The following is a 24,408-nucleotide window of genomic DNA, read 5'->3' as shown; positions in this document are numbered from 1 at the left end:
GACAATTTACGGGGCAAACACACTCATGTTCACAAGAAACAGAACACCTTGAACAACTAGAGATAGGACGTTCATATTCACAGGACATGCACATTAGTGTGTTCTGTAGAAATGATTAGTATTTTAGTCACCTTGGTTCAGCATGTGTCCCATTGCTAATAGGCACAGGGACAACCATGGGCTCTGATAACTTTTTCCACACATAACGGTATCAATGTATACAAGGTCTGAATGGTGTCCTGTGGTACAGACATCCATGCTGCATTCCATTTATGGTGGTTGGCATAAGGACAAAGTACTGCACCCGTCGTTTCACTATATCCCACACATTTTTGACTGGCAACAAGTCTGGTGATCTGGTGGACCAAAGCTGACATCCTGTGACACTAAGAAGGCAGTTGTTTATGCAGCAACATGTGGTCATGCATTGTCTTGCAGAAAAATGGTGTTTGGAGTGTTGTGCAGGAAGGGAATGGCTAGCCATCACAAGATGTCATTCACATAGGTCACAGTGCCCTGGACACACACCAACTGTGATTTGTGGTTGTACCCAATAGCACTACACACCATAAGGCCTTGAGCTGGCACTGTATGTCTTGCGCAAATGCAGTCACTGTGATGCCAATCCCTCTGTCTACAGTGAACCAAAATGCGACCATTATTTTCAGACAAACAGAACCTGAATTCGTCCAGAAACACTATCTGATTCCATTCCTGTCCTCAGTGATTTTGTGCCATACACCACTGCACATTCGTTGGAGGTAGGCAGAGAAATGGATGATGCACATGTAACCCACGTTGTAACAAATGGCGATGGACTGTCACCCGAAAGTGACCAGTGTGTTACACTGATCCACTGTTGTGTAAAAGCTGGGGAGAAGACACAGATCTGTGCTGCAGTGCCATTCGGATCCATCTCATCATGTTCTACAGTCTTCCATGAACCATTCTGCACACAGTGTTGCACTGCCGAAACACTTTGCCCCACACGACCAGCAATTTCCTGGATGAATGATCCATTACCTACAGTTTGTAGTGGCAACAAGAGCTGCAGGCATATTTTACCACTAGATGATGATGTGCAGTGATGTCGATATTGATGTTGAACCCACAGGCTGACATGGTTCAAATGCTAATCATTTCTGCAGAACATATTAATATACATGTCCTGTGAATATGAACATCCTATCACTAGTCATTCAAGGTGTTCTTTTCTGTACATAAGTGTAATAGTACAAAGTTTACCGAGGATAAACAGTAGATGAGAAAGTTAACCCTTTCTTAAACATGGTCTTACAACACTATGAATCCAGTTTTTCTTTACAATGGCTTAAGGACAGTGGAAAATGATGATAGCTGTTTCTGAGATTAAAGTATATTGCACCAGGAGGAGAAAACACAATTTAATAAAGAGAATTAGTTTTAATAAAGACTTTAAGGGGCACTACAAGCAAAATACTATGTCATCAATAAAACAAAAATCATTCACTCTTTTATTCAGGCATTCATTCATTCATCATGTATCATAGATACCTTCGATAAGTAGAACATTCAGGACAATATATCAAGTCAAGGTATATATAAACAAAAGACGAGGAGATCAAAGAAACTTAATACACTGTGTGATCAGAAGTATCCAGACACCCCCAAAAACATACATTTTTCATATTATGTGCATTCTGATGCCACCTACTGCCAGGTACTCCATATCAGCAATCTCAGTAGTAATTAGACATAGTGAGAGAGCAGAATGGGGTGCTCCGCGGAACTCACGGACTTCGAATGTGGTCAGGTGATTGGGTGTCACTTGTGACACACATCTGTACACAAGATTTTCACACTCCTAAACATATCTAGGTTCACTGTTTCCAATGTGATAGTGAAGTGGGAACATGAAGGGACATGTATAGCACAAAAGAGTACAAGTCAACCTTGTCTGTTGACCTACAGAGACTGCCAGCGGTTGAAGAGGGTCGTACTGTGTAATAGGCAGACATCTATCCAGACCATCACACAGGAATTCCAAACTGCATCAGGATATACTGCAAGTACTATGACAGTTAGGCAGGAGGTGAGAAAACGTGGATTTCACGGTCGAGCAGCTGTTCATAAGCCACACATCATGTCAGTAAATGCCAAACGACACCTCGTTTGGTGTAAGGAGGGTAAACATTGGATGACTGAACAGTGAGAAAATGTTGTGTGGACTGACGAATCACAGTACACAATATGGTGATCCGATGGCAGAGTGTGGGTATGATGAATGCCCGGTGAACATCATCTGGCAGCATGTGTAGTGCCAACAATAAAATTCAGAGGCGGTGGTGTTATGGTGTGGTCATGTTTTTCATGGAGGGGGCTTGCACTCATTGTTGTTTTGCATGGCACTATCACAGCACAGGCCTACATTGATGTTCTAAGCACCTTCTTGCTTCCCACTGTTGAAGAGCAATTCGGGGATGGTGATTACGTCTTTCAATGCTATCGAGCACCTGTTCATAATGCACAGCCTGTGGCGGAGTGGTTACAAAACAGTAGCATCCCTGTAATGGACTGACCTGCACAGAATCCTGACCTGAGTCCTATAGAACACCTTTGGGATGTTAAGAACGCCGACTTCGTGCCAGGCCTCACTGACTGACATCAATACCTCTGCTCAGTACAGCACTCCATGAAGAATACGCTGTCATTCCCCAAGGAACCTTCCAGCACCTGATTGAACTTATTCCTGTGAGAGTGGAAGCTGTCGTCAAGGGTAAGGGTGGGCCAACACCACATTGAATTCCAGCACTACAAATAGAGGGTGCCATGAACTTGTAAGCCATTTTCAGCCAGGTGTCTGGATACTTTTGATCACATGTGTATTAACGATAACTATCACTAAGCTACTTAATGCTATTCATACTTATGCCATCTAAGTTTAACCAACTAAATTAGAAAGAAAGCTGGAACTTTGAAAAATCTGCTGTTTCCTCAGTTATATTACAGAGCTGCTGTTTATCTAGTATTAGTAGCTCAAACATTACTTAATTACAATGGGATTTTTTAAACAAAATATGTACCTACATCTGAAAATAATGTGTTCTACTTACATTACATTACTGCTTGTCAAGAAGCTTTACAATGAACACTGCCATTTGCCATGTAGCTAACAGAACTCTTCAGTTGCTGAATATAGATTTTCAGATAATTTGTAGGTAGGAAGAGTGATCACTGGGATATGTTGATTGCTGAGGTATGTTTAAGTTTTCTTTTGAATTTGTAGGGATTACAAAAGTGTTGCTTTATGTTGGATGGGAGCTATTCAAGTGTCTTCCCACAACAGCAAATGAGTCTATTTTGAACTCTTGACGAGGAAGCAAAGTCTACATGAAAATTAGTTTTGTGCCTTGCATTTTGACTGTGAAAATCAATATTAAGTTAAAATTGATTTTTATTATCAGCAATAAAATAATTAAGAAGTAAATGCATTGGCAAGTGAGTAAGAATGCCATGATAAACACTTTATTTCCTTCGGGTGCCCTGCTTTACAAGATAATTATGTAGGGCAAAAGAGATTGAAATATGCGAAACACCCCAACGCATTTGTCTCTAGGTCAGTACGGTGAGGGATATTTCTAAGGACATAAGAAGATGAAATGAGCTTCTTTATTGGTTTATATATGTGTTCACTCCATTTTAAGTTGTTTTTCCATTAGACTCCAAGGAATTTTACACAGTATGTTCCATGTAATGTGGGGCTTTTAAAGTTTTGGTGAAACTGCATAATATAGGTCTGTGTTGGATTAAGACTTAAAAATGTTAGCTGTGATTCACTTTTCGGTGAGTCTGATTATGATCTAAGCTGTATCTGGTAAGACTGAATTTGGACCTTGACAAGTATTCTTGTATCCTCAGCATATATCATAGTTTGTGGACCATCTTTTAAAGTAATTGGATATCACATATGTACATACAACACAAGAATGGTCATAGTACCATTCCTTACAGCACTCCGCATGTTCTGTTTTCCTGTTCTGGGGTTAATTTTATATCTATGACATAGTCTGTTAAAGAGACCCTCTGCACTCAGTTATGAATGTAAGACTGCATCAATACAGGAAGGAGGCCGTCAATACCACAACACTTTAGTTATCCAAATAAATTTTGAGATAAACAAGGCAAAGGTAATGTGGAGCATTATGAGTCACTAAAAGAGTAAACTTTGTTAGATAAATGATGTTCAACATTCACATGACAGTAACAATGAGACAATTTGTTGGATTCAAATAATTGGCCACAAACTTTAATGAAATTGTTCTAACAGCAACTGACAACACAAGGAAATTTACTTACACGTGCACTGTACACTGCACCAGCTAAGATCAGGTTTACAGACTCAATTGTTACAGAAATAACTAAAATGTGATAACTAAAATGTTATGGCACTAAAGGCTTCCATTTGTATAGGTAAAGTTATATATTAACAACAGAAAATTTAGGATCATATTTAAAAAATATATCACAAGAATACCTCCAAATTAGGAGTGGGGAAGCACTAAAACATGGTGTCCCACCAGTTTCAGCTCTTGGCTTATTCCTGTTCTCAACATACATAAATCATATAAATGATGCGGTGTAACTCTTCAATTACTGTGATATTTTTAATGATACAAGTATACTGATAAAGGGCACAAAATGCACCAATATCAGACACAACCAGGAGAATAATGAGACAGACTTACAACTAGTTCACACAAACTCATTTTATGTAATTCTAAATAAATAAAAATGGTTTACAGCTATCAGAAGTAGAGATCACTGAGTTCACACTAAACAAAAACCTCCATATCTGGAATCCCTAGGCATCCAGATGGTTAACACACTGAGGTGGCACCTGCCTTCTTTGAACTTAGAAATCTCTCTCACTGTGTGGATCTGCAGGTGAGATTGCTAGCAAAAATAAAGAAATAAATTTGTTCTGCAGCAAGCATCTTTCAGAAGTTACTTAGAGATTCTTACACTTAGCCTACTCCCTAATTTTGTGTGTGGTTCATAACAACAATGAATTCAGAATCAATTGAGCAATTCACGAACAAAATTCCAGCAATAAAAATAATTTCTAAATATACTATACAATTATCTAACATTGAGAATGGTTTTTATATACCAAAAAGTCTAACTGTTTACCAGCAGATATGAGGGGTACACCCTCCCACCTCCCCCCCCCCCCCCTCACCACCCCCTAAAAACAAACACTGCCGGGGGCGGAGCTTGTACAGTACGTATTTCTGCTGCTAGGCTTGTATAATGCAACTCATTGCCAATTCAGCGCTGTCCATGCTCTTGATCTAGCTTGTCCTGTTCATCTGTAGTGATCGTTTTTGCTAGTGCTGTTCTGTTCTTGTTTTGTTTTTATGATGGCAAGCTTAAGAGAACAATGTGCAGCTGTGAAATTTTGCTTTCTACTTGGTGAAAATACTGTTATAACTGTGTTAACATTGAAAACAGCTTATCAAGATGACTCTATGGAAAAAAAATCAAGTGTAATAGTGGTTTGCTTGATTTGAAAATGGCGACAAACCTCATACTGGATGTCCATCAACTGCCCGAACTGACAAAAATATTGAAAAAATTCGAGAGCTTGTACTCACAGACCGGAGACAGACAATTTATCAACTGTCAGATATTAGTCGGTTATCTTGGAGCTTCGTTTAGCGAATGTTAATGGAAGATTTGGAAATACAAAGGGGTTGCTGCCAAGTCTGTTCCTCGGGTTCTGGTTGACAATCAAAAGGAACATTGAGTCGAAACATGTTGTGCTTTGAAACAACAGCTTGAAACTGATCCAGATTTTCTGTCAAAGGTCATAACTGGTGATGAGTCATGGTGCTATGGTTACAACCCAGAAACAAAGCAACAGTCAAGCCATTGGAAGATGCCATCATCGCCCAGCCCAAAAAAAATGTCAGGTCAAATCAAACATCAAAACAGTGCTGATTTCCTTTATTTGATGCCAAGGACGCAGTTCATTCATAGTTTGTTTCCTCAGGTCAGACTGTCTATCAAACCTTTTATTTGGAAGTTGTAAGAAGATTGTGCAACATTGTTTGTCACAAAAGACCTAATTTGTGGCAGACAGGAGACTGTTTCTTCCACTACAACAACGCACCTGCACACACTGTCATGTCTGTTAGACAGTTTCCGGCTAAAAATGGCATGGTTCCACTGCCCCATGGACCTTACCACCTGACATGACTCCATGCGTCTTTCTCTTATTTTCCCGCATGAAAAGGGGCATGAAAGGACACTGATTTGACAATATTGAAAAAGTCAAGAAAAAATTAGGGAGAAGCTGTCAGCCATTTCTAAAGATGACTACAAAAATGTTTTGAACAGTGGTAGCATCAGTGGGACAAAAGTATTAATTGTAGCGGAGAATATTTTGAAGTGGATAAGGTTGTTACCCCCCACCCCACCCCCCCCCCCCATGAACCATGGACCTTGCCGTTGGTATGGAGGCTTGCGTGCCTCAGCGATACAGATAGCCGTACCGTAGGTGCAACCACAACGGAGGGGTATCTGTTGAGAGGTCAGACAAACGTGTGGTTCCTGAAGAGGGGCAGCAGCCTTTTCAGTAGTTGCAAGGGCAACAGTCTGGATGATTGACTGATCTGGCCTTGTAACACTAACCAAAATGGCCTTGCTGTGCTGGTACTGCGAACGGCTGAAAGCAAGGGGAAACTATGGCCGTAATTTTTTCCCAATGGCATGCAGCTTTACTGTATGGTTAAATGATGATGACGTCCTCTTCGGTAAAATATTCCGGAGGTAAAATAGTCCCCCATTCGGATCTCCAGGCGGGGACTACTCAAGAGGATGTCGTTATCAGGAGAAAGAAAACTGGCATTCTACGGATCGGAGCGTGGAATGTCAGATCCCTTAATCGGGCAGGTAGGTTAGAAAATTTAAAAAGAGAAATGGATAGGTTAAAGTTAGATATAGTGGGAATTAGTGAAGTTCGGTGGAAGGAGGAACAAGATTTCTGGTCAGGTGACTACAGGGTTATAAACACAAAATCAAATAGGGGTAATGCAGGAGTAGGTTTAATAATGAATAGGAAAATAGGAATGTGGGTAAGTTACTACAAACAGCATAGTGAATGCATTATTGTGGCCAAGATAGATACGAAGCTCACGCCTACTACAGTAGTACACGTTTATATGTCAACTAGCTCTGCAGATGATGAAGAAATTGAAGAAATGTATGATGAAATAAAAGAAATTATTCAGATTGTGAAGGGAGATGAAAATTTAATAGTCATGGGTGACTGGAATTCGGCAGTAGGAAAAGGGAGAGAAGGAAACATAGTAGGTGAATATGGATTGGGGGTAAGAAATGAAAGAGGAAGCCGCCTGGTAGAATTTTGCACAGAGCACAACTTAATCATAGCTAATACTTGTTTCAAGAATCATGAAAGAAGGTTGTATACATGGAAGAAGCCTGGAGATACTGGCAGGTTTCAGATAGATTATATAATGGTAAGACAGAGATTTAGGAACCAGGTTTTAAATTGTAAGACATTTCCAGGGGCAGATGTGGATTCTGACCACAATCTATTGGTTATGACCTGTAGATTAAAACTGAAGAAAGTGCAAAAAGTTGGGAATTTAAGGAGATGGGATCTGGATAAACTGACTAAAGCAGAGGTTGCATAGAGTTTCAGGGAGAGCATAAGGGAACAATTGACAGGAATGGGGGAAAGAAATACAGTAGAAGAAGAATGGGTAGCTCTGAGGGATGACGTAGTGAAGGCAGCAGAGGATCAAGTAGGTAAGAAGACGAGGGCTAGTAGAAATCCTTGGGTGACAGAATAAATACTGAATTTAATTGATGAAAGGAGAAAATATAAAAATGCAGTAAATGAAGCAGGCAAAAAGGAATACAAACGTCTCAAAAATGAGATCGACAGGAAGTGCAAAATGGCTAAGCAGGGATGGCTAGAGGACAAATGTAAGGATGTAGAGGCTTATCTCACTAGGGGTAAGATAGATACTGCCTACAGGAAAATTAAAGAGACCTTTGGAGATAAGAGAACCACTTGTATGAACATCAAGAGCTCAGATGGAAACCCAGTTCTAAGCAAAGGAGGGAAAGCAGAAAGGTGGAAGGAGTATATAGAGGGTCTATACAAGGGCAATGTACTTGAGGACAATATTATGGAAATGGAAGAGGATGTAGATGAAGATGAAATGGGAGATACGATACTGCGTGAAGAGTTCGACAGAGCACTGAAAGACCTGAGTCGAAACAAGGCCCCTGGAGTAGACAACATTCCATTGGAACTACTGACGGCCTTGGGAGAGCCAGTCCTGACAAAACTCTACCATCTGGTGAGCAAGATGTATGAAACAGGCGAAATACCCTCAGACTTCAAGGAGAATATAATAATTGCAATCCCAAAGAAAGCAGGTTTTGACAGATGTGAAAATTACCGAACAGTCAGTTTAATAAGCCACAGCTGCAAAATACTAAAGCGAATTCTTTACAGACGAATGGAAAAACTAGTAGAAGCCGACCTCGGGGAAGATCAGTTTGGATTCCGTAGAAATGTTGGGACACTTGAGGCAATACTGACCCTACGACTTATCTTAGAAGCTAGATTAAGGAAAGGTAAACCTACATTTCTAGCATTTGTAGACTTAGAGAAAGCTTTTGACAATGTTGACTGGAATACACTCTTTCAAATTCTGAAGGTGGCAGGGGTAAAATACAGGGAGCGAAAGGCTATTTACAATTTGTACAGAAACCAGACGGCAGTCATAAGAGTGGAGGGGCATGAAAGGGAAGCAGTGGTTGAGAAGGGAGTGAGACAGGGTTGCAGTCTCTCCCCGATGTTATTCAATCTGTATATTGAGGAAGCAGTGAAGGAAACAAAAGAAAAATTCGGAGTAGGTATTAAAATCCATGGAGAAGAAATAAAAACTTTGAGGTTCGCCGATGACATTGTAATTCTGTCAGAGACAGCCAAGGACTTGGAAGAGCAGTTGAATGGGACGGATAGTGTCTTGAAAGGAGGGTATAAGATGAACGTCAACAAAAGCAAAACGAGCTTAATGGAATGTAGTCGAATTAAGTCGAGTGATGCTGAGGGAATTAGATTAGGAAATGAGACGCTTAAAGTAGTAAAGGAATTTTGCTATTTGCGGAAAAAAATAACTGATGATGGTTGAAGTAGAGAGGATATAAAATGTAGACTGGCGATGGCAAGGAAAGCGTTTCTGAAGAAGAGAAATTTGTTAACATCGAGTATAGATTTAAGTGTCAGGAAGTCATTTCTGAAAGTATTTGTATGGAGTGTAGCCATGTATGGAAGTGAAACATGGACGATAAATAGTTTGGACAAGAAGACAATAGAAGCTTTTGAAATGTGGTGCTACAGAAGAATGCTGAAGATTAGATGGGTAGATCACATAACTAATGAGGAAGTATTGAATAGGACTGGGGAGAAGAGAAGTTTGTGGCACAACTTAACTAGATGAAGGGATCGGTTTGTAGGACGTGTGTTGAGGCATCAAGTGATCACCAATTTAGTATTGGAGGGCAGCGTGGAGGGTAAAAACCGTAGAGGGAGACCAAGAGATGAATACACTAAGCAGATTCAGAAGGATGTAGGTTGCAGTAGGTACTGGGAGATGAAGAAGCTTGCACAGAATAGAGTAGCATGGAGAGCTGCATCAAACCAGTCTCAGGACTGAAGACCACAAAAACAACAACAACAACAAGGTTGTTTTGTAAACAATTTTGAAAATATAGAGCTTAAAAAAGATTTTTTTTGGGTATCCCCTCATGTGAGACAGGAAACAGAAAATCGGCATCTACATCTACACTCTGGAAACCACTGTGAGTTGCATGGCAGAGGATACTCAATTTTGAACAACATATTACTATTCCTTTCCTTTCCATTCACTTACGGAGTGCGAGAAGAATGATTGCTTAAATGCTTGTGTGCTGGCTGTAATTAGTTCAATCTTGTCCCTCCAGTTCCTGTGGAACCAATACATATGTGATTGCAGTGTATTTCTAGATTCATGATGTGATATTGGTTCTTAAAATTTTGTGAACAGTGTTTTTACAGACACCTGAATTCTATCTCCAAGAGACTGCTCGTTCATGTTTTTCAGCAGCTCCCTCATGGATCAAAAGATACTGCGGCCAGTCATGCTGCAATTTTTTTGGTATACAATAAATATTCCCTGTTAGTCCTATTTGGTATGCATCCCAAACACTTGAGTATATTAGAGGACAAGTTGTGTGAGTGTTTTACAAGCAACCTCCTCTGTAGACAGACTGCACTTTTTCCTAGTATCACACCAATGAATCAAAAATCTGTCTTCTGCTTTGTCTATGACTCAACCTACACCTTCATTTGATTTCATATCTTCTGAAAATGATAAATATGTTAACACCAAATATAAATTTAAATATTACAAAATCTTTCTTAAAAGTATTTTTATGGAGAATAACCTGATACGGGAATGAAATGTGGGTGATAAACAGTGCAAAAAGGAAGACACCCAAAGCTTTTGAAATGTGCTGCTATAGAAGAATGCTGAAGCTAGATGGACAGATTAATAATTAATGAGGAGATACTGTATCAGATTGGAAGAATAAAACCGTGGTCCGGCTTGACGAGCTAATAGGACACTTCCTGCAACATCAATAAATCATCATTTGATAATGGAATGGAGTGTGAGGAGGTATAACTTTTAAGGGACAGCAAGGTAGATTTGGACATCATAACTTGGCACCTTCATCAGGAGTTTCCAGTCTCAGGAAACACCTGATGTAGACACTGAGTTATGACATCGAAATATTCTGTTGGGAGGATGTGGACCACTTGCAATACGCCCGATTCTATGAGATGACAACAAATCACTGGGAAAATCTAAGATATTATAAATTGCTAATCTTTTCACCACATTGAAATCTAATCAGAATTTGACTGAATATCTGAACAGCTGTTATTACAATATTTAATTACAATAACTGATTCTGAGGCTACTATTTACTTTCCCTGCCAGGTCATTAATATACAGTATGAACAGTGAGGGTCCCTACACACTTCTCTGGGGCATACCTGAAGTTATTTCTAAATCTTATAGTAATATATAGAACACTATCAGAAGCTTTCTTGCCATGTGCAGTGACTCAGGCCCTTGAGAATGCGTTTGCAAGTTACACATGAATTGGCCATTTCGTTACACTAAGGTGCGTGTATGTAGTTTACGGAAAGCAAATATTATAATATGCATGTATGTATTATTAAAGACATTTCTGGCAACCCGATTGTTATGAAATTTTTACTGATAATAGTTAATGACAGTATGAATTTCAATTTGATTTATAAAGTTATTTCTGAAGTACACAAAACAGCATAAAACATAGAATCTACACAAAATCATCTAAAACACAGAATTTATGACTTTCCATGATGAATAATTTCTTGACCTGCTAATACGTTTTATGTAATAGTCAGTGAAGAGCTTCAACTAAATATTTTATCATTAAATAACTAGGTAAACAGCAGTTGGTTAAAGAGACAAAAATTTACTTAATGTTTTCAGTTTCAGACAGTCACTACTATAGTATCTGTTGGGTGATATTTTCATCTGTTGTACTGTCTGAGTGAATGTACAGATGAATCATCCATGAATGTGAAATCAGAGAGGAGACCTTTCATGCACTTTGGTGTCAAGAGAGAACATCTCACTTTTGTCTTGTAATGTGACAGAATGGAATCACAGATTCTGAATATACTGACATCATGATCATTTTGGGTCAACAGAAATTTGCACTATTTCTTACAGACAACATGCAGTCTTGTACAAGGTACAGAAAAAATGCTGCACTTGGGGGTCGGCAAGCAATTCCCCATCCCAATTCACGACAAAAGTGTATCTGGCAAAACCTAGTCCCATCAATACTTTTAACGGAACCTCAATTTTAAAAAACGAGACTCTGGCAACACTGTAACTGGATGCAGTGCAGCCAAGAACAGGTAGCATGAACTCTGTGCTGTGCCAGAGCTGTCCCCCTAGCTCAGTGAGATGAGGCAATAACACGGGGAATGGAAAACTCCCCAATGTTCGAGTGGCGTACACAGCAAACTTTTTCGCCCCTTTCTTTTTTTTTTTTCAGTTTAACCATCAAACTGTATCCAGTTTACACCACCACAATGCAGTATCCTGTGTATTTCTTTCTGTTACTGTTACCTTCACTTAAACATTAAGACATAACATGAACTTCTTACAGACATAAATGGCCACTTTGTTCTGTCCATGTGACAAACAAAGCCAACAGAAGATAAGAAGATAATAATGGATACAGTAACATTGTCTGTATTCTTTGAGGTAAAAAAACATGATAGGTAGGCTAAACTAGCTTGCAGATTATGCTATGCACAATAATTCCATTCTGTATATTTGACATCCAGACTTATCTTCACAGAGCCAGTACATACACTTAAGAGCAACATGCACTTTAGGGCCGATGTTCAAAGTGGCCGTCTTGCATTTGCAGACACTTCGTCACTTGCTGTATCATACTTGGCTCGGCCCTAGGCAACATATCTGTATCCAGCATGGCAAAAGCAACAGGCAAACAAGCTATTAAGTCATGTACATTTATGAACAGAGTACTACAAACTTCTTTCATTATGTGTCCCCACAAATAAAAATATAGTAGATTAAGACGTAGGGAACTTGGAAGCCAGAACATTGGACCTCAACAACCAATCCATTTCCACAGAAATGGTTCATTTAAGTACACTGATGGGAAAAAAAAAAAAATCACAACCCCAAGATGGACTTGTGCGAATAAACCAAAGTTGGTAGGCACATTTCTACATCTGGAAGATGATGTCTACTCATATTTCATAAGAGGATGCAAATCACATGCTGTAACAGTCATGAGATTAGATGTGATGGGTTGATGTTAGTCAAGAATGCCTTTAAGGCAACAAAGACAACATTATAAACACATCACTGAGTTTGAATGAGGTCGTTCCTTCTGTGATACTGCAGATAGACTTGGCAGGAACGTAGCCACTGTACATGATTCTGGCAGTGGTGGTCACAAGGATTTACAGTTGCCAGAAGACCAGCCACATGGCACCATAGAGAGGGAAGGCCATTATGTTTGGAGTATGGCTCTGGTGCATCATACTGCATCTGCAGTGACAATTTGAGCAGCAGTTGGTACCCCAGTGACACAGCAAACTGTTGCAAATCGGCTACTTCAAGGACACACATTTGCATGCTTGCAATCAACATTCTGGCGATTGCACAGGTTGTAAATTTACCACCCTTTTGCATTTGCAATGGATTGTCTCGTGCTTACATTAATCTGTGATCTTGCAATGCTAATCCATAAATATAGGCTGTTCAGAAATTCCTATCACAAACTCCTAGGACTTGTAAAGGGGATTTAGTACACAATATTTTGAGCAGAAACCCTTGTTCAGAAACATACTGTTTCTGTACTACAGCCGTTTGAAAACATGTTTGCTAGGCAAGTTTTCAACAAGGTAGTCATGGTGGGGGATGCTTATGTTGGATTAGGTGATGTCACTCAGTGTGTATACTACCTCTCTCACCTGGTTCGAGCCTCATTCACATGTCTGTGAATGCTAGAGGTGGTATGGATGTAGTTGTTGGTTATCTGCAACATACCAGATGGTGCTGGAAGCAACATCTATTGCACACACAATTTCTCATGTACTCATTGACAGTTTCTCTTCAACATGATGCAGTTCGGCCTCTTCCAGTTAGGGCATGCGATGACCCCTTGGAGCACCACAATCACACCTGCTGACAGTGAAGGTAAACCTTTCTTGAAGCCTCGTCTAATTGTAGTGAAAAAGGTATACAATGGGGTTGGATGTTGTGCATAATGATTCTGACAAAGGTGTGAGAAGTTCTTCCATTACTGCGAGCTTCTCCATACAGAAGGACCATGTTCGTGTATTTTGTATAAACGTACTAAATTGCTCTGAAGCTCAGAGATACATGAATGAAAAATGAAACTCAGACCAAGTCAGAGAGGTAGGACAGATGTCAAATAACATTAGACAATCTGACATAAGCACCCCCCACCCCCACCCCACCCCACCCCACCCCAGCTACCCTCTTGCACACCTAGCAAACATGTTTTCAAATGATTGTAGCTCGGAAATGATACCAATACGTTCCCGGACATAAGTGCCTATTTAAAATATTATGTACTCACTCCCCACTACCAGTCCTAGGAGTATGTAACAAGAATTTTTGAACACCTTGTATGTTATTAGACAAACATATGCCCAAAATTTCAATGCTCTACATTAATTATTGTTTAGTGTTGTGATTTTTTTTCTGTGAGTGTAGTTACATGCATTCATTTCATCATGCTGGAATCACAGCTGTCACCAAACACCAAGTGGAACATTTTCTCACGCATCAAGCAAACTTGTGCAAAAAAAAACATACAATAAAGGTGCACATTCAGCTTCTCCAGCAACAGGTAAGGGACCAAAGGCACTCTTCCCATGATTCCATCCCACAGATTTATGTGAAAGTGTGCCTGAAAGCCACATCAAGGGGATATGTGGGTTGTGTTCCAGCCAATAATGTCTATTGTGGAGGTTGAAAACACCTTGATGAGTGAAGATAAATTTGTTAGTCCATATCACACTATTTATAAAATGTTTGTTATCTTGCACTTATTGGAAAAGCCATTTACAAAACTGTACTCGCCGGATGCGGTCTTCTAGCCACTGGTGTCGGTGATCATATAACGATATGGATGCAGTTCTTCATCATGCAACACCTCAACAATCAGTCTTTCAGATATCTGGAACTGCTTCGCTGACGTGAATGGTGAATGGTTTCAAGAATCTCATCCTCTGTTTGTGAAGTGCATCTTAATCCTTGGAAGACCTCTGTCTGTTACTTGTGGACGACGATTACCAATTTCCTGAAGACGTTGCTCCGGACAATGAAAACTGTTCTTATCGGAATGGTGCCTTTCAGGGTACCACGCACATGAGAAGCAGCAGAAGCAGCTTGGTTATCAGATGCACCCAGCAATAAAAGCATATCGATGTATTCATCATCCTTGTACCCAATCAGGAAGCCACCCTACACGAACTTGACGGGACCAGTTATGTTTGTACACTGCGCAGTTAGTAGACATATGCAAGCAATTGAATGGATCCCACTGTCATGTGATGGGCTAATGTCATATTGCAAAATAATTTCCAACTTATAAATGATGAGAAACAGGGAACGGATGCTTAAAATATAAAATAGGAACCTGACGACGATTCAAACCATAGCTTCAGGGTAAATGCATGTTTGATGTTCCATCAGTCTATTCAGTGAACTACGATGCCTGGTACAGCATTATAGGGTGATACACATTCTTCTGTACATCCTGATGTGCTGCACAATGTGACACTCTTGTCAATTCTTCGTTTTCATACTTGTGTTTTCAAAATGCACCCAATCTGATTTTGATACATAAACTTTTGCCTTGAATGTAGATGAGGAATTGCATGCTGACACCCAAGTGCATTGCTTTTCTTCACCCTGTATATTAGTGCATTTACTGCCGTATTAACTTTTACATGAGCTTTTCAAAGCAGGTCACCATTGCCTATCTGTAAACAAACACCAGCATTTAGATTTCACAAACTTTCAAATTAAGAATATTTAGTTCTGTGTAACGTACCCTATCTGATATTGATGGAAACATTTTAGCATCTTTTGAATCAGCAAATAATGATGTAATTCATATTTTAATTTCTGGCAGTGTTTACATAATCAACCTTGCATATTTATGCATTATGCTATTGACTAATTGCTAAAGTTACTATCAAATGTAAAATCATTACTAAATTCATCACATTATCACAACAATAATTTTAATTTGTAGAAAACATGAAATCAGCAATGAGAGAATATGTCCTGTAGTATTTTCATGTTATTTAAGGCAGTGGTTGAAGAGACATCTAGTAAAGTATTGAGAATACTTTTGTGATGTGAAATCAAGTTGACTTGATGTACAAGTTTTATGTTTTGGAATATGTGAAGAACTTCTATAAAATCAATGTCCTGTATACGTTATTTTAGTTAGAATGCCTGTTCTTTATTTTGATATTGCCCAAGAACCTAATGGCAGAGTTAATTAAAAATATGAATTTCTGCAACTGCTTTTACACCCACCTACAAAGGAGCAAAAAATTGCACGTTTGTTAAATGTGCAAGATTGGCTCATTTCAGTCTCTATACGCCTTTGGTCAACTCTTATGACATGAGGTTGCCTGGAACTCAGTTTTGTTTACACTGTGCAATATTTGTTTTATGAAGTATTGGATTAACCTGTAACAATTTGGAATCAGTTGTAGACGACATCTACAGAAATTTTGATTTTTTTATGAGAACTGGTACATTCTTTCAACGAATATAAATTTTGTGTGGTGTGCTGGACCTGGAACTTGAACACCATAGTATCTGAGCAAGCATTCAAAACCAAGATACATCACCTTCTTTTACAAAGTGCTTATTAATTGTGAGAGGCGGAATGTTTTATTGTGTCTTCCAGTACTGACAAATCGTGTGTATGCAGCTTGTACCGATCAGCCACTATAGATTTTGACACAGAAGTTACACGGAACCCTGAATAAGCATTACAGATACGGTTATCTTTAAATGAAGCTGTTACTTGTAGCAAGCAATATGAAATGAAATTGAACCTCTTTACTACAAAACATTAAGTAGATAAAAACTGGCATTCAAAACATACAGTAAACATTGTGATCATGTTTTATACTACATAACGTATTTAAATTAAATATAAGTACAATTATTGTTTGAATTATTACTAATCCACTCACACAAACAACACAACATTGCATCATCAGGCAATTTCAGTGTCCCAACTCTTGGGTCATTGAGAGTGGTAACAGTGCGAAACCAAGAACAGTTGACAAAATGTTTTCTGAATGGTGGCAACTTTTATCAATCAGTGCTTGGCGATTGGTGGAAAACTTACAGCACGTTTACCATAGCTAGTCTATTGGTGGCTCATGACAGTCATTTATGTTGGTTGCCATCTAATAATATGATTGGTATATTTGTGGCCTCAAGTGCCGCCTCACAAAGTCAGTATTGGATCATGAGCAAAAAGGTTTGACGACCACAAATCTACAGGGTGTCCGAAAAGTCTTTCCCTGATTACATAAATTGATGAATCAGGCTAAGTACAATACAAATATAAAACTGGTGTCTAATTGTTTACAAACTATTAAAGTTTTTTTCACACATCAGTAAACTTCCACTTCCATTGTTGCCCAATGACAGTACACGTCGATATGACTTTGCGGTCGAAATGCTATCACATATTGAGGACGATGATGGTTATCTAAGACGAGCTGCCTTTTCCAACGAAGCAACCTTTTTTGTCAGTGGAGTAGTGAATCGCCATAATGTGCACATTTGGGGTTCACAACCCCCTGGCGAGGTCATGGAGTGCACCAGAGGCAGTCCAAAGGTGAATGTTTGGTGCGTGCTATTGCACGATCGAATTATCGGGCCATTCTTCTTCGCTGAGGCTACCATCACATCTGCAGTGTAGCTGGACATGTTGTAACTGTATGCTGTTCCTCAGCTGCTTCAGTATCAACCCGATGTCTTGTTTCAGCAAGGCGGTGCACCACCTCATTGGGGTTTGGACATCCGTGCCTATCTCGATATGACCTTTCCTGGGTGATGGATAGGTCGTGATGGGCCGATGGTTTGTCCTCCACACTCTCCTGACATAACCCCATTAGACTTCTTTTTATGGGGTTATGTCAAAGACGAGGTCTACTCAACACGTGTACCAGATCTCGAAACCCTGCGGCAATGGATAACCACAGTCGTTGAATCGATCCCTCCAGTGATGTTGGCTAGTGTGTGGACGGAAATTGAATATCGCCTAGATGTGCTACGTGCTACCAAGGGTGCTCATGTGGAAGTTTACTGATGTCTGAAAAAAACTTTGATAGTTTGTTAACAATTAGACACCAGTTTCATATTTGTATCTTACTTATAGCCTGAGTTATCAATTTATGTAATCAGGGAAAGACTTTTCAGACACCCTGTAGATTAGTGACTCAGGTTTATGACACACGTGATCTCGTTTGTACACAAGGGATACAGGCAGTTGTCATACATTACGTAAATAGATATGCAAAATGCATGCATTTTGTGCCAAAATGAACATTAAGGTCAGTTTATCTTACTAAAAACAATGAAAATCACGGAGCCCAAGAAAGCATACCTTGCGCATGATGCAGCTAACAGTGCTTGGCTTAATGTGTTATTTTGTACACATGCATTAAAGAATTTTGGAAAAAGGTCTTAAAATATCAATATCATTTAAAGTAATAATACAGATAGCATTTTATGCTTATTTAGTAATAATTTTGTTCTCTCTTAACAATTCGTACAACTCAAATGAGGTGAAACGATTACTGCTAATTCCTGATGAAAAATGCGGTTTATTGTGACTGAACAATGATGCAAGCTTACTTTATTTCGAACAAGAGTGAAATAACGTACGCACCAGGTAATGCTTTCATTGTAGATGGAGACGAGCATCATGAGGATGGCGAGAGAGTAGAAAATGCAGTCGCGCACCATGGGGTACCAGTTGAGGTGCAGCGTGGCGCCGGCGCACAGCGCGCACACCGAGATCACGAACATGATGTTGAAGACGGCCGAGCCGATCACGCCCGAAACACCGATGTCGTCTTTGGCGAAGAAGACACCGATGACGACAGTGGCCAGCTCTGGCGCAGATGACCCGGCGGCCATGAAGGTGGCACCCGCCACGTCGGGGGACAGCTTCAGCTCTGCACACATTCGAGCCACGTCTTACTAACCCAGTCGCTCTACTGCTGTGTGCCTTATAGCCCTGAAACAGCATGTTAATGTAGACGTAGGTGCACATAAATGAATATTCTGATGTATCGGAGGCAGGAGCGTTTAAATATGCAAATGGCGCTACAGTTGACAAACTGAGGGGCCCGATTCAACATTATTTATTTTATTATTTTACTTTCATAAAATGGAAATGCAGCTTCGGGTAAAATTTTATTTCACTTATTTAAGGGATAACAGATGCTATGCATAATAATTTTTGAACCATTCTCTGAACAACATTAGGGTGTCCCGCATAAAACCAGTACGCCTCACGCCTGAGATTGAAGTAACAACAAACTGACTAAAAAGGAAAAGATAATAGTAATGTTAAAAAAACATTTGGGTACATGTTTATGGGAGATGCTGGAAGTGGTGGCCATGGGAATACAGGCCACTTCACAAGCAGTTTCAGTGGAGATGATTAACCCCTACGTGAGGTGTACGAGTTTTACGTGGGACATGCTTTAGAAGCCCCTAAAAATACTTATCAAAGTTGACTCTTATTGGATCCGCACATACAGCATGGGAAGCAAACATTGTTTATAAATGATAAGTCCCTTGTATTAGAAGCTTATAATGTTTAGACCTCTGGACGGAAGAGAATTCCGCGGCACGCTCCATAGGGCTACTAGCTACTGCACACAGCCAAATGTCATGCCACGACCGTTGCGAAAGGTTAATCTGCGTTGTGCTTCGAGATGGAAGCTGGAGAATGAGTGCAGTGGTGTGTCTGAGTGGATAAAGATTACTGCATGCGTGACAACTTTACACCGAAAAGTGGTAAACATACATACTGTAAAGACACTCTGTGCTTCAACTCAAAATTAGGGAAAGGAAAATAACACAGGATCGCAAAAACAGCTAACCTTAATACACATAAGAGCCAAAGAAACTGGTACACCTACCTAATATCATGTGGGGCCTCCGCGAGCATGCAGAAGTGCCGCAACACGACATAGAAAGGACTCGTCTAATATCTGAAATAGTGCTGGAGGAAACTGACACCATGAATCCTGCAGCGCTGTTCTTATTAAACCAGTAAGGGTACGACGGGGGGGGAGATCTCTCCTGAACAGCACGTCGCAAGGCATCCCAGATATGCTCAATAATATTTGTGTTCGGGGAGTCTGTTGGCCAGCGGAAGTGTTTAAACTCATAAGAGTGTTCCTGGAGCTATTCTGTAGCAATTCTAGGCGTGTGGGGTGTCGCATTGTCCTGCCGAAATTGCCCAAGTCCGTTTGAATGCACAATGGACATGAATGGATGCAGGTGATCAGACAGGGTGCTTACGTACGTGTCACCTGTCAGAGTCGTATCTAGACGTATCATGAGTTCCGTATCACTCCAACTGCAGACGCTGCACACCATTACAGAGCTTCCACTAGCTTGAATAGTCCCCTGCTCACATCTAGCATCCACGGATTCATGAGGTTGTCTCCGCATCCGTACATGTCCATCCGCTCCATACAATTTGAAACGAGACTCGTCCGATCAGGCAACATATTTCCAGTCATCAACAGTCCAATGTCGGTGTTGAACGGCCCAGGCGAGGCGTAAAGCTTTGTGTCGTGCAGTCATCAAGGGTAGACGAATCTGTCTTCGGCTCCGAAAGCCCGTATCGATTATGTTTCGTTGAATGATTCGCACGCTGACACTTGTCGATGGCCTAGAACTGAAATCTGCAGCAATTTGCGGAAGGGTTGCACTTCTGTCACGTTGAACGATTCTCTTCAGTCGTAGTTTGTCCTATTCTTGCAGGATGTTTTTCCGGCCGCAGCGATGTCGGAGATTTGATGTTTTATGGGATTCCTGATATTCACGGTACATTCGTGAAATGGTCGTCTGGAAAAATTCCCACTTCATCGCTAACTCGGAGATGCTGTGTCGTGCATCAATGATAATACCACATTCATACTCACTTAAATCTTGATAACCTGCCACTGTAGCAGCAGTAACCGATCTAACAACTGCGCCAGACACTTTTTGTCTTACATAGGCGTTGCCTACCGCAAGGCCGTATTCTGCCTGTTTACATATCTCTCCCGCATGCCTATACCAGTTTCTTTGGCGCTTCAGTGTGCAAATGAATAGTTGTCAGACATCCGAACCTTAAAGTGCATCTGTTTCCAAAACTTATAGAACACCTTCGAGGACTGCATTTTGGCAGTGATGTGGTGCAAGCACAGGTGGGGTTGTGGCCTCCGTCCGCAAAGTCAGACATTCCACAGTGACGTTCAGTGGCGGATCTAAGAATTTTGCGCCCCTAGGCACACCATATTATATGCGGCGCCCCCTCCCCCCTAAAAACATGTTTTAAATAATAACTATTTCCTGATCACTTCAGAATTGCCGTTTTGGGTGGGAGCGCTGTGTTTAGGTTAGGTTAGTGTTGTTTTAACGTCCCGTCGACAACGAGGTCATTAGAGACGGAGCGCATGCTCGGGTTAGGGAAGGATGGGGAAGGAAATCGGCCGTGCCCTTTCAAAGGAACCATCCCGGCATTTGCCTGAAACGATTTAGGGAAATCACGGAAAACCTAAATCAGGATGGCTGGAGACGGGATTGAACCGTCGTCCTCCCGAATGCGAGTCCAGTGTGCAAACCACTGCGCCACCTCGCTCGGTACGGAGCGCTGTGAGCTGCTTCTGTGCTCTGCTATTCGTTGTTCTGAAGGACGCATCAGCGCTCTAGTCACGCTCAATCAAAATCCAATATGGTTCCTGAATTCTACCTGGTGTACGGCAGCGGATAAAACAAACTTAAAACTGCACTGTGTTAACACATTCTTCTGTCGAAAGGCAACAGAAACGAACACAAAGGAAAATAACTTTTCTTTTATGGCCTAAAAATTCAGCAGAGCGTGTAGGAGGCAACGGATTTTTTTATACGTTCAATTTTAATATGTTCTTTTACACTAAACCGTTGAAAATGAAAATAAAAAAGTTGTGTTACGATGTAAAAATTGAAGCAAACGTGTCATACATTAGAAATTAATACGTACTTTTACAGAGATGTGTTCAAAATTAAAACTGAACTGTCGTTTTACAATCTAATAACTTGAATGTATATGCTACAGGATCAGTATGACTTGACTGTACAGCACCGAGCGGTCTGGGTCATTCGGGTATTGTTTAGAATTGTCCGGCGCCTTCGGTCACGTCTGCACATAGACGAGGTTTAGTTCAGCGTTCTGCCATCGGCAATTGTAAAATAAACAGGTAATACGTAGTTTGTAAGTCCCAATGAATGTGCTGTAAGTTATAATAAAAATCACGTTATAATCTTAAATTTTTAAAACTAATATGAATAAATAAACAAACTCACCAGTCAGCTAAGTTTGCCACTGGCTTTGACGGCAGAAAATTCGTCATAGTTCAGACGGTTACCAGTTAGGAGATCGGCTTCGATGTGAAGAATGGACAAGGCGTTCAATCTCTCCTCAGACAAAATATACGTGGGTACGATTTCAGTCTTTTAAGAGCCGAAAACGAGTGTTCTGCCGAACAGTTTGTAATTGCCATACATGGAAATATTCTAAGAGCAGTGTCAACATCCGGAAACACGGACTGTAACCTCTCTTTTCGTAAAAATTTGCTCATTTCGAGTGATATATCACTAATCTCCGAAGATTTCATAAGTTCCGTGAAATGTACACATTCACTGTTCTTAAGGTTACTTAAAACTGTGAAGGAGTCCAACAGTGCTCTATACCTTTCCTTCCTCCTCACTAATTCAGCTTACAAGTTGTCGAGTACTGGGAAAATTTTTGCCTTCCAGTCAGAAAAATTTCTTCAGAGTCCGCTTCTTCGCCATTATGAAGCTTGCGTTTTCGTGATCTTTTATAGGTGCATTCAAAGTCTATATCAGTCACAATCTCCATGGATTTATTTTCATAATAGTCGAACATGCCACGAATAGATGCAATAAATCCTACAAGTGAGTCATGTAATTCATGCACTATTTTATTATCAATATTTACATTCTGCAATTTCAGATTTACACTATTAAATTTCTGGAGTATGTCCTTTCAAACTTTCATAATGAATAATGTTTCTAGTCTGTCGAGTTGATTCAATAAAGCTGAAGCCTCATTTCGCACAAGTGGTTTTTCACACGTATTATTGGCAATATGTGTGAGGGCATTGACAACGCCCGCCCAGTTTTCGTATGGACTTACACACGCGTTCTCTCTTGCTGCCCAACGTGTTTTGATAAACTTTTTACCGTTTTGCTTCCTGGTTTCATGAAAGAAAGAAGTTTATCCCAGTGCTGTGTAGAAGCAGAGAAAAAATTATAAAGGTTTTGCACTACATTGAAAAATGAACATGCTTCCCGACAACAGCTTGCAGCACTTGTGCCGACTAAATTCAAAGAATGTGCTGCTCAAGGCACATAATGCGCTTTCGGATTTCGTTCTTTAATGCGTGCCTGCAAACCTGTGTACATTCCTGACACATTGCTTGCGTTGTCATGTGACTGGCCCTTACAGTCAGTAATTTCAATGGAATTTGTAGACGGCCTCAGCTAAATTTTCGTGCTTGTGTCCCAGGTTTGTTAAAAAGAGAAGCAAACGATCAACAGGTTCGCCATTCTCGTCCACATATCTTAATATGAAAGATAGTTGATCAATATGTGAAATGTCCGCATTGTTGTTGTGGTCTTCAGTCCTGAGACTGGTTTGATGCAGCTCTCCATGCTACTCTACCCTGTGCAAGCTTCTTCATCTCCCAGTACCTACTGCAACCTACATCCTTCTGAATCTGCTTAGTGTATTCATCTCTTGGTCTCCCTCTACGATTTTTACCCTCCACGCTGCCCTCCAATACTAAATTGGTGATCCCTTGATGCCTCAGAACATGTCCTACTAACCGATCCCTTCTTCTGGTCAAGTTGTGCCACAAACTTCTCTTCTCCCCAATCCTATTCAATACTTCCTCATTAGTTATGTGATCTACCCATCTAATGTTCAGCATTCTTCTGTAGCACCACATTTCGAAAGCTTCTATTCTCTTCTTGTCCGAACTATTTATCGCCCATGTTTCTCACTTCCATACATGGCTACACTCCATACAAATACTTTCAGAAATGACTTCCTGATACTTAAATCTATACTCGATGTTAACAAATTTCTCTTCTTCAGAAACGTTTTCCTTGCCATTGCCAGTCTACGTTTTATATCCTCTCTACTTCGACCATCATCAGTTATTTTGCTCCCCAAATAGCAAAACTCCTTTACTACTTTAAGTGTCTCATTTACTAATCTAATTCCCTCAGCATCACTCGACTTAATTCGACTACATTCCATTATGCTCGTTTTGCTTTTGTTGATGTTCATCTTATATCCTCCTTTCAAGACGCTATCCATTCCATTCAACTGCTCTTCCAAGTCCTTTGCTGTCTCTGGCAGAATTAGAATGTCATC

General features: G+C 40.3%; 1 protein-coding gene across 1 annotated transcript in view; it reads right to left on the bottom strand.

Moving 5' to 3' along the window:
* The window catches only part of LOC126475214 (probable sodium/potassium/calcium exchanger CG1090), a 114,255-nt gene that overhangs the window by 79,310 nt on the left and 10,537 nt on the right, over positions 1 to 24,408 (bottom strand). Inside the window, exon 2 of the mRNA XM_050102873.1 lies at positions 18,628 to 18,916. Within this exon, the coding sequence (XP_049958830.1) occupies positions 18,628 to 18,916 (289 nt within the window). The remainder of the gene's footprint in view (positions 1 to 18,627; positions 18,917 to 24,408) is intronic.

Source organism: Schistocerca serialis, chromosome 4 (genome assembly GCF_023864345.2).
Source record: "Schistocerca serialis cubense isolate TAMUIC-IGC-003099 chromosome 4, iqSchSeri2.2, whole genome shotgun sequence".
Lineage (NCBI taxonomy): Eukaryota > Metazoa > Arthropoda > Insecta > Orthoptera > Acrididae > Schistocerca > Schistocerca serialis.
Note: the sequence above shows the minus strand (reverse complement) of the source record. Positions and strands in the feature narration are given on the sequence as shown.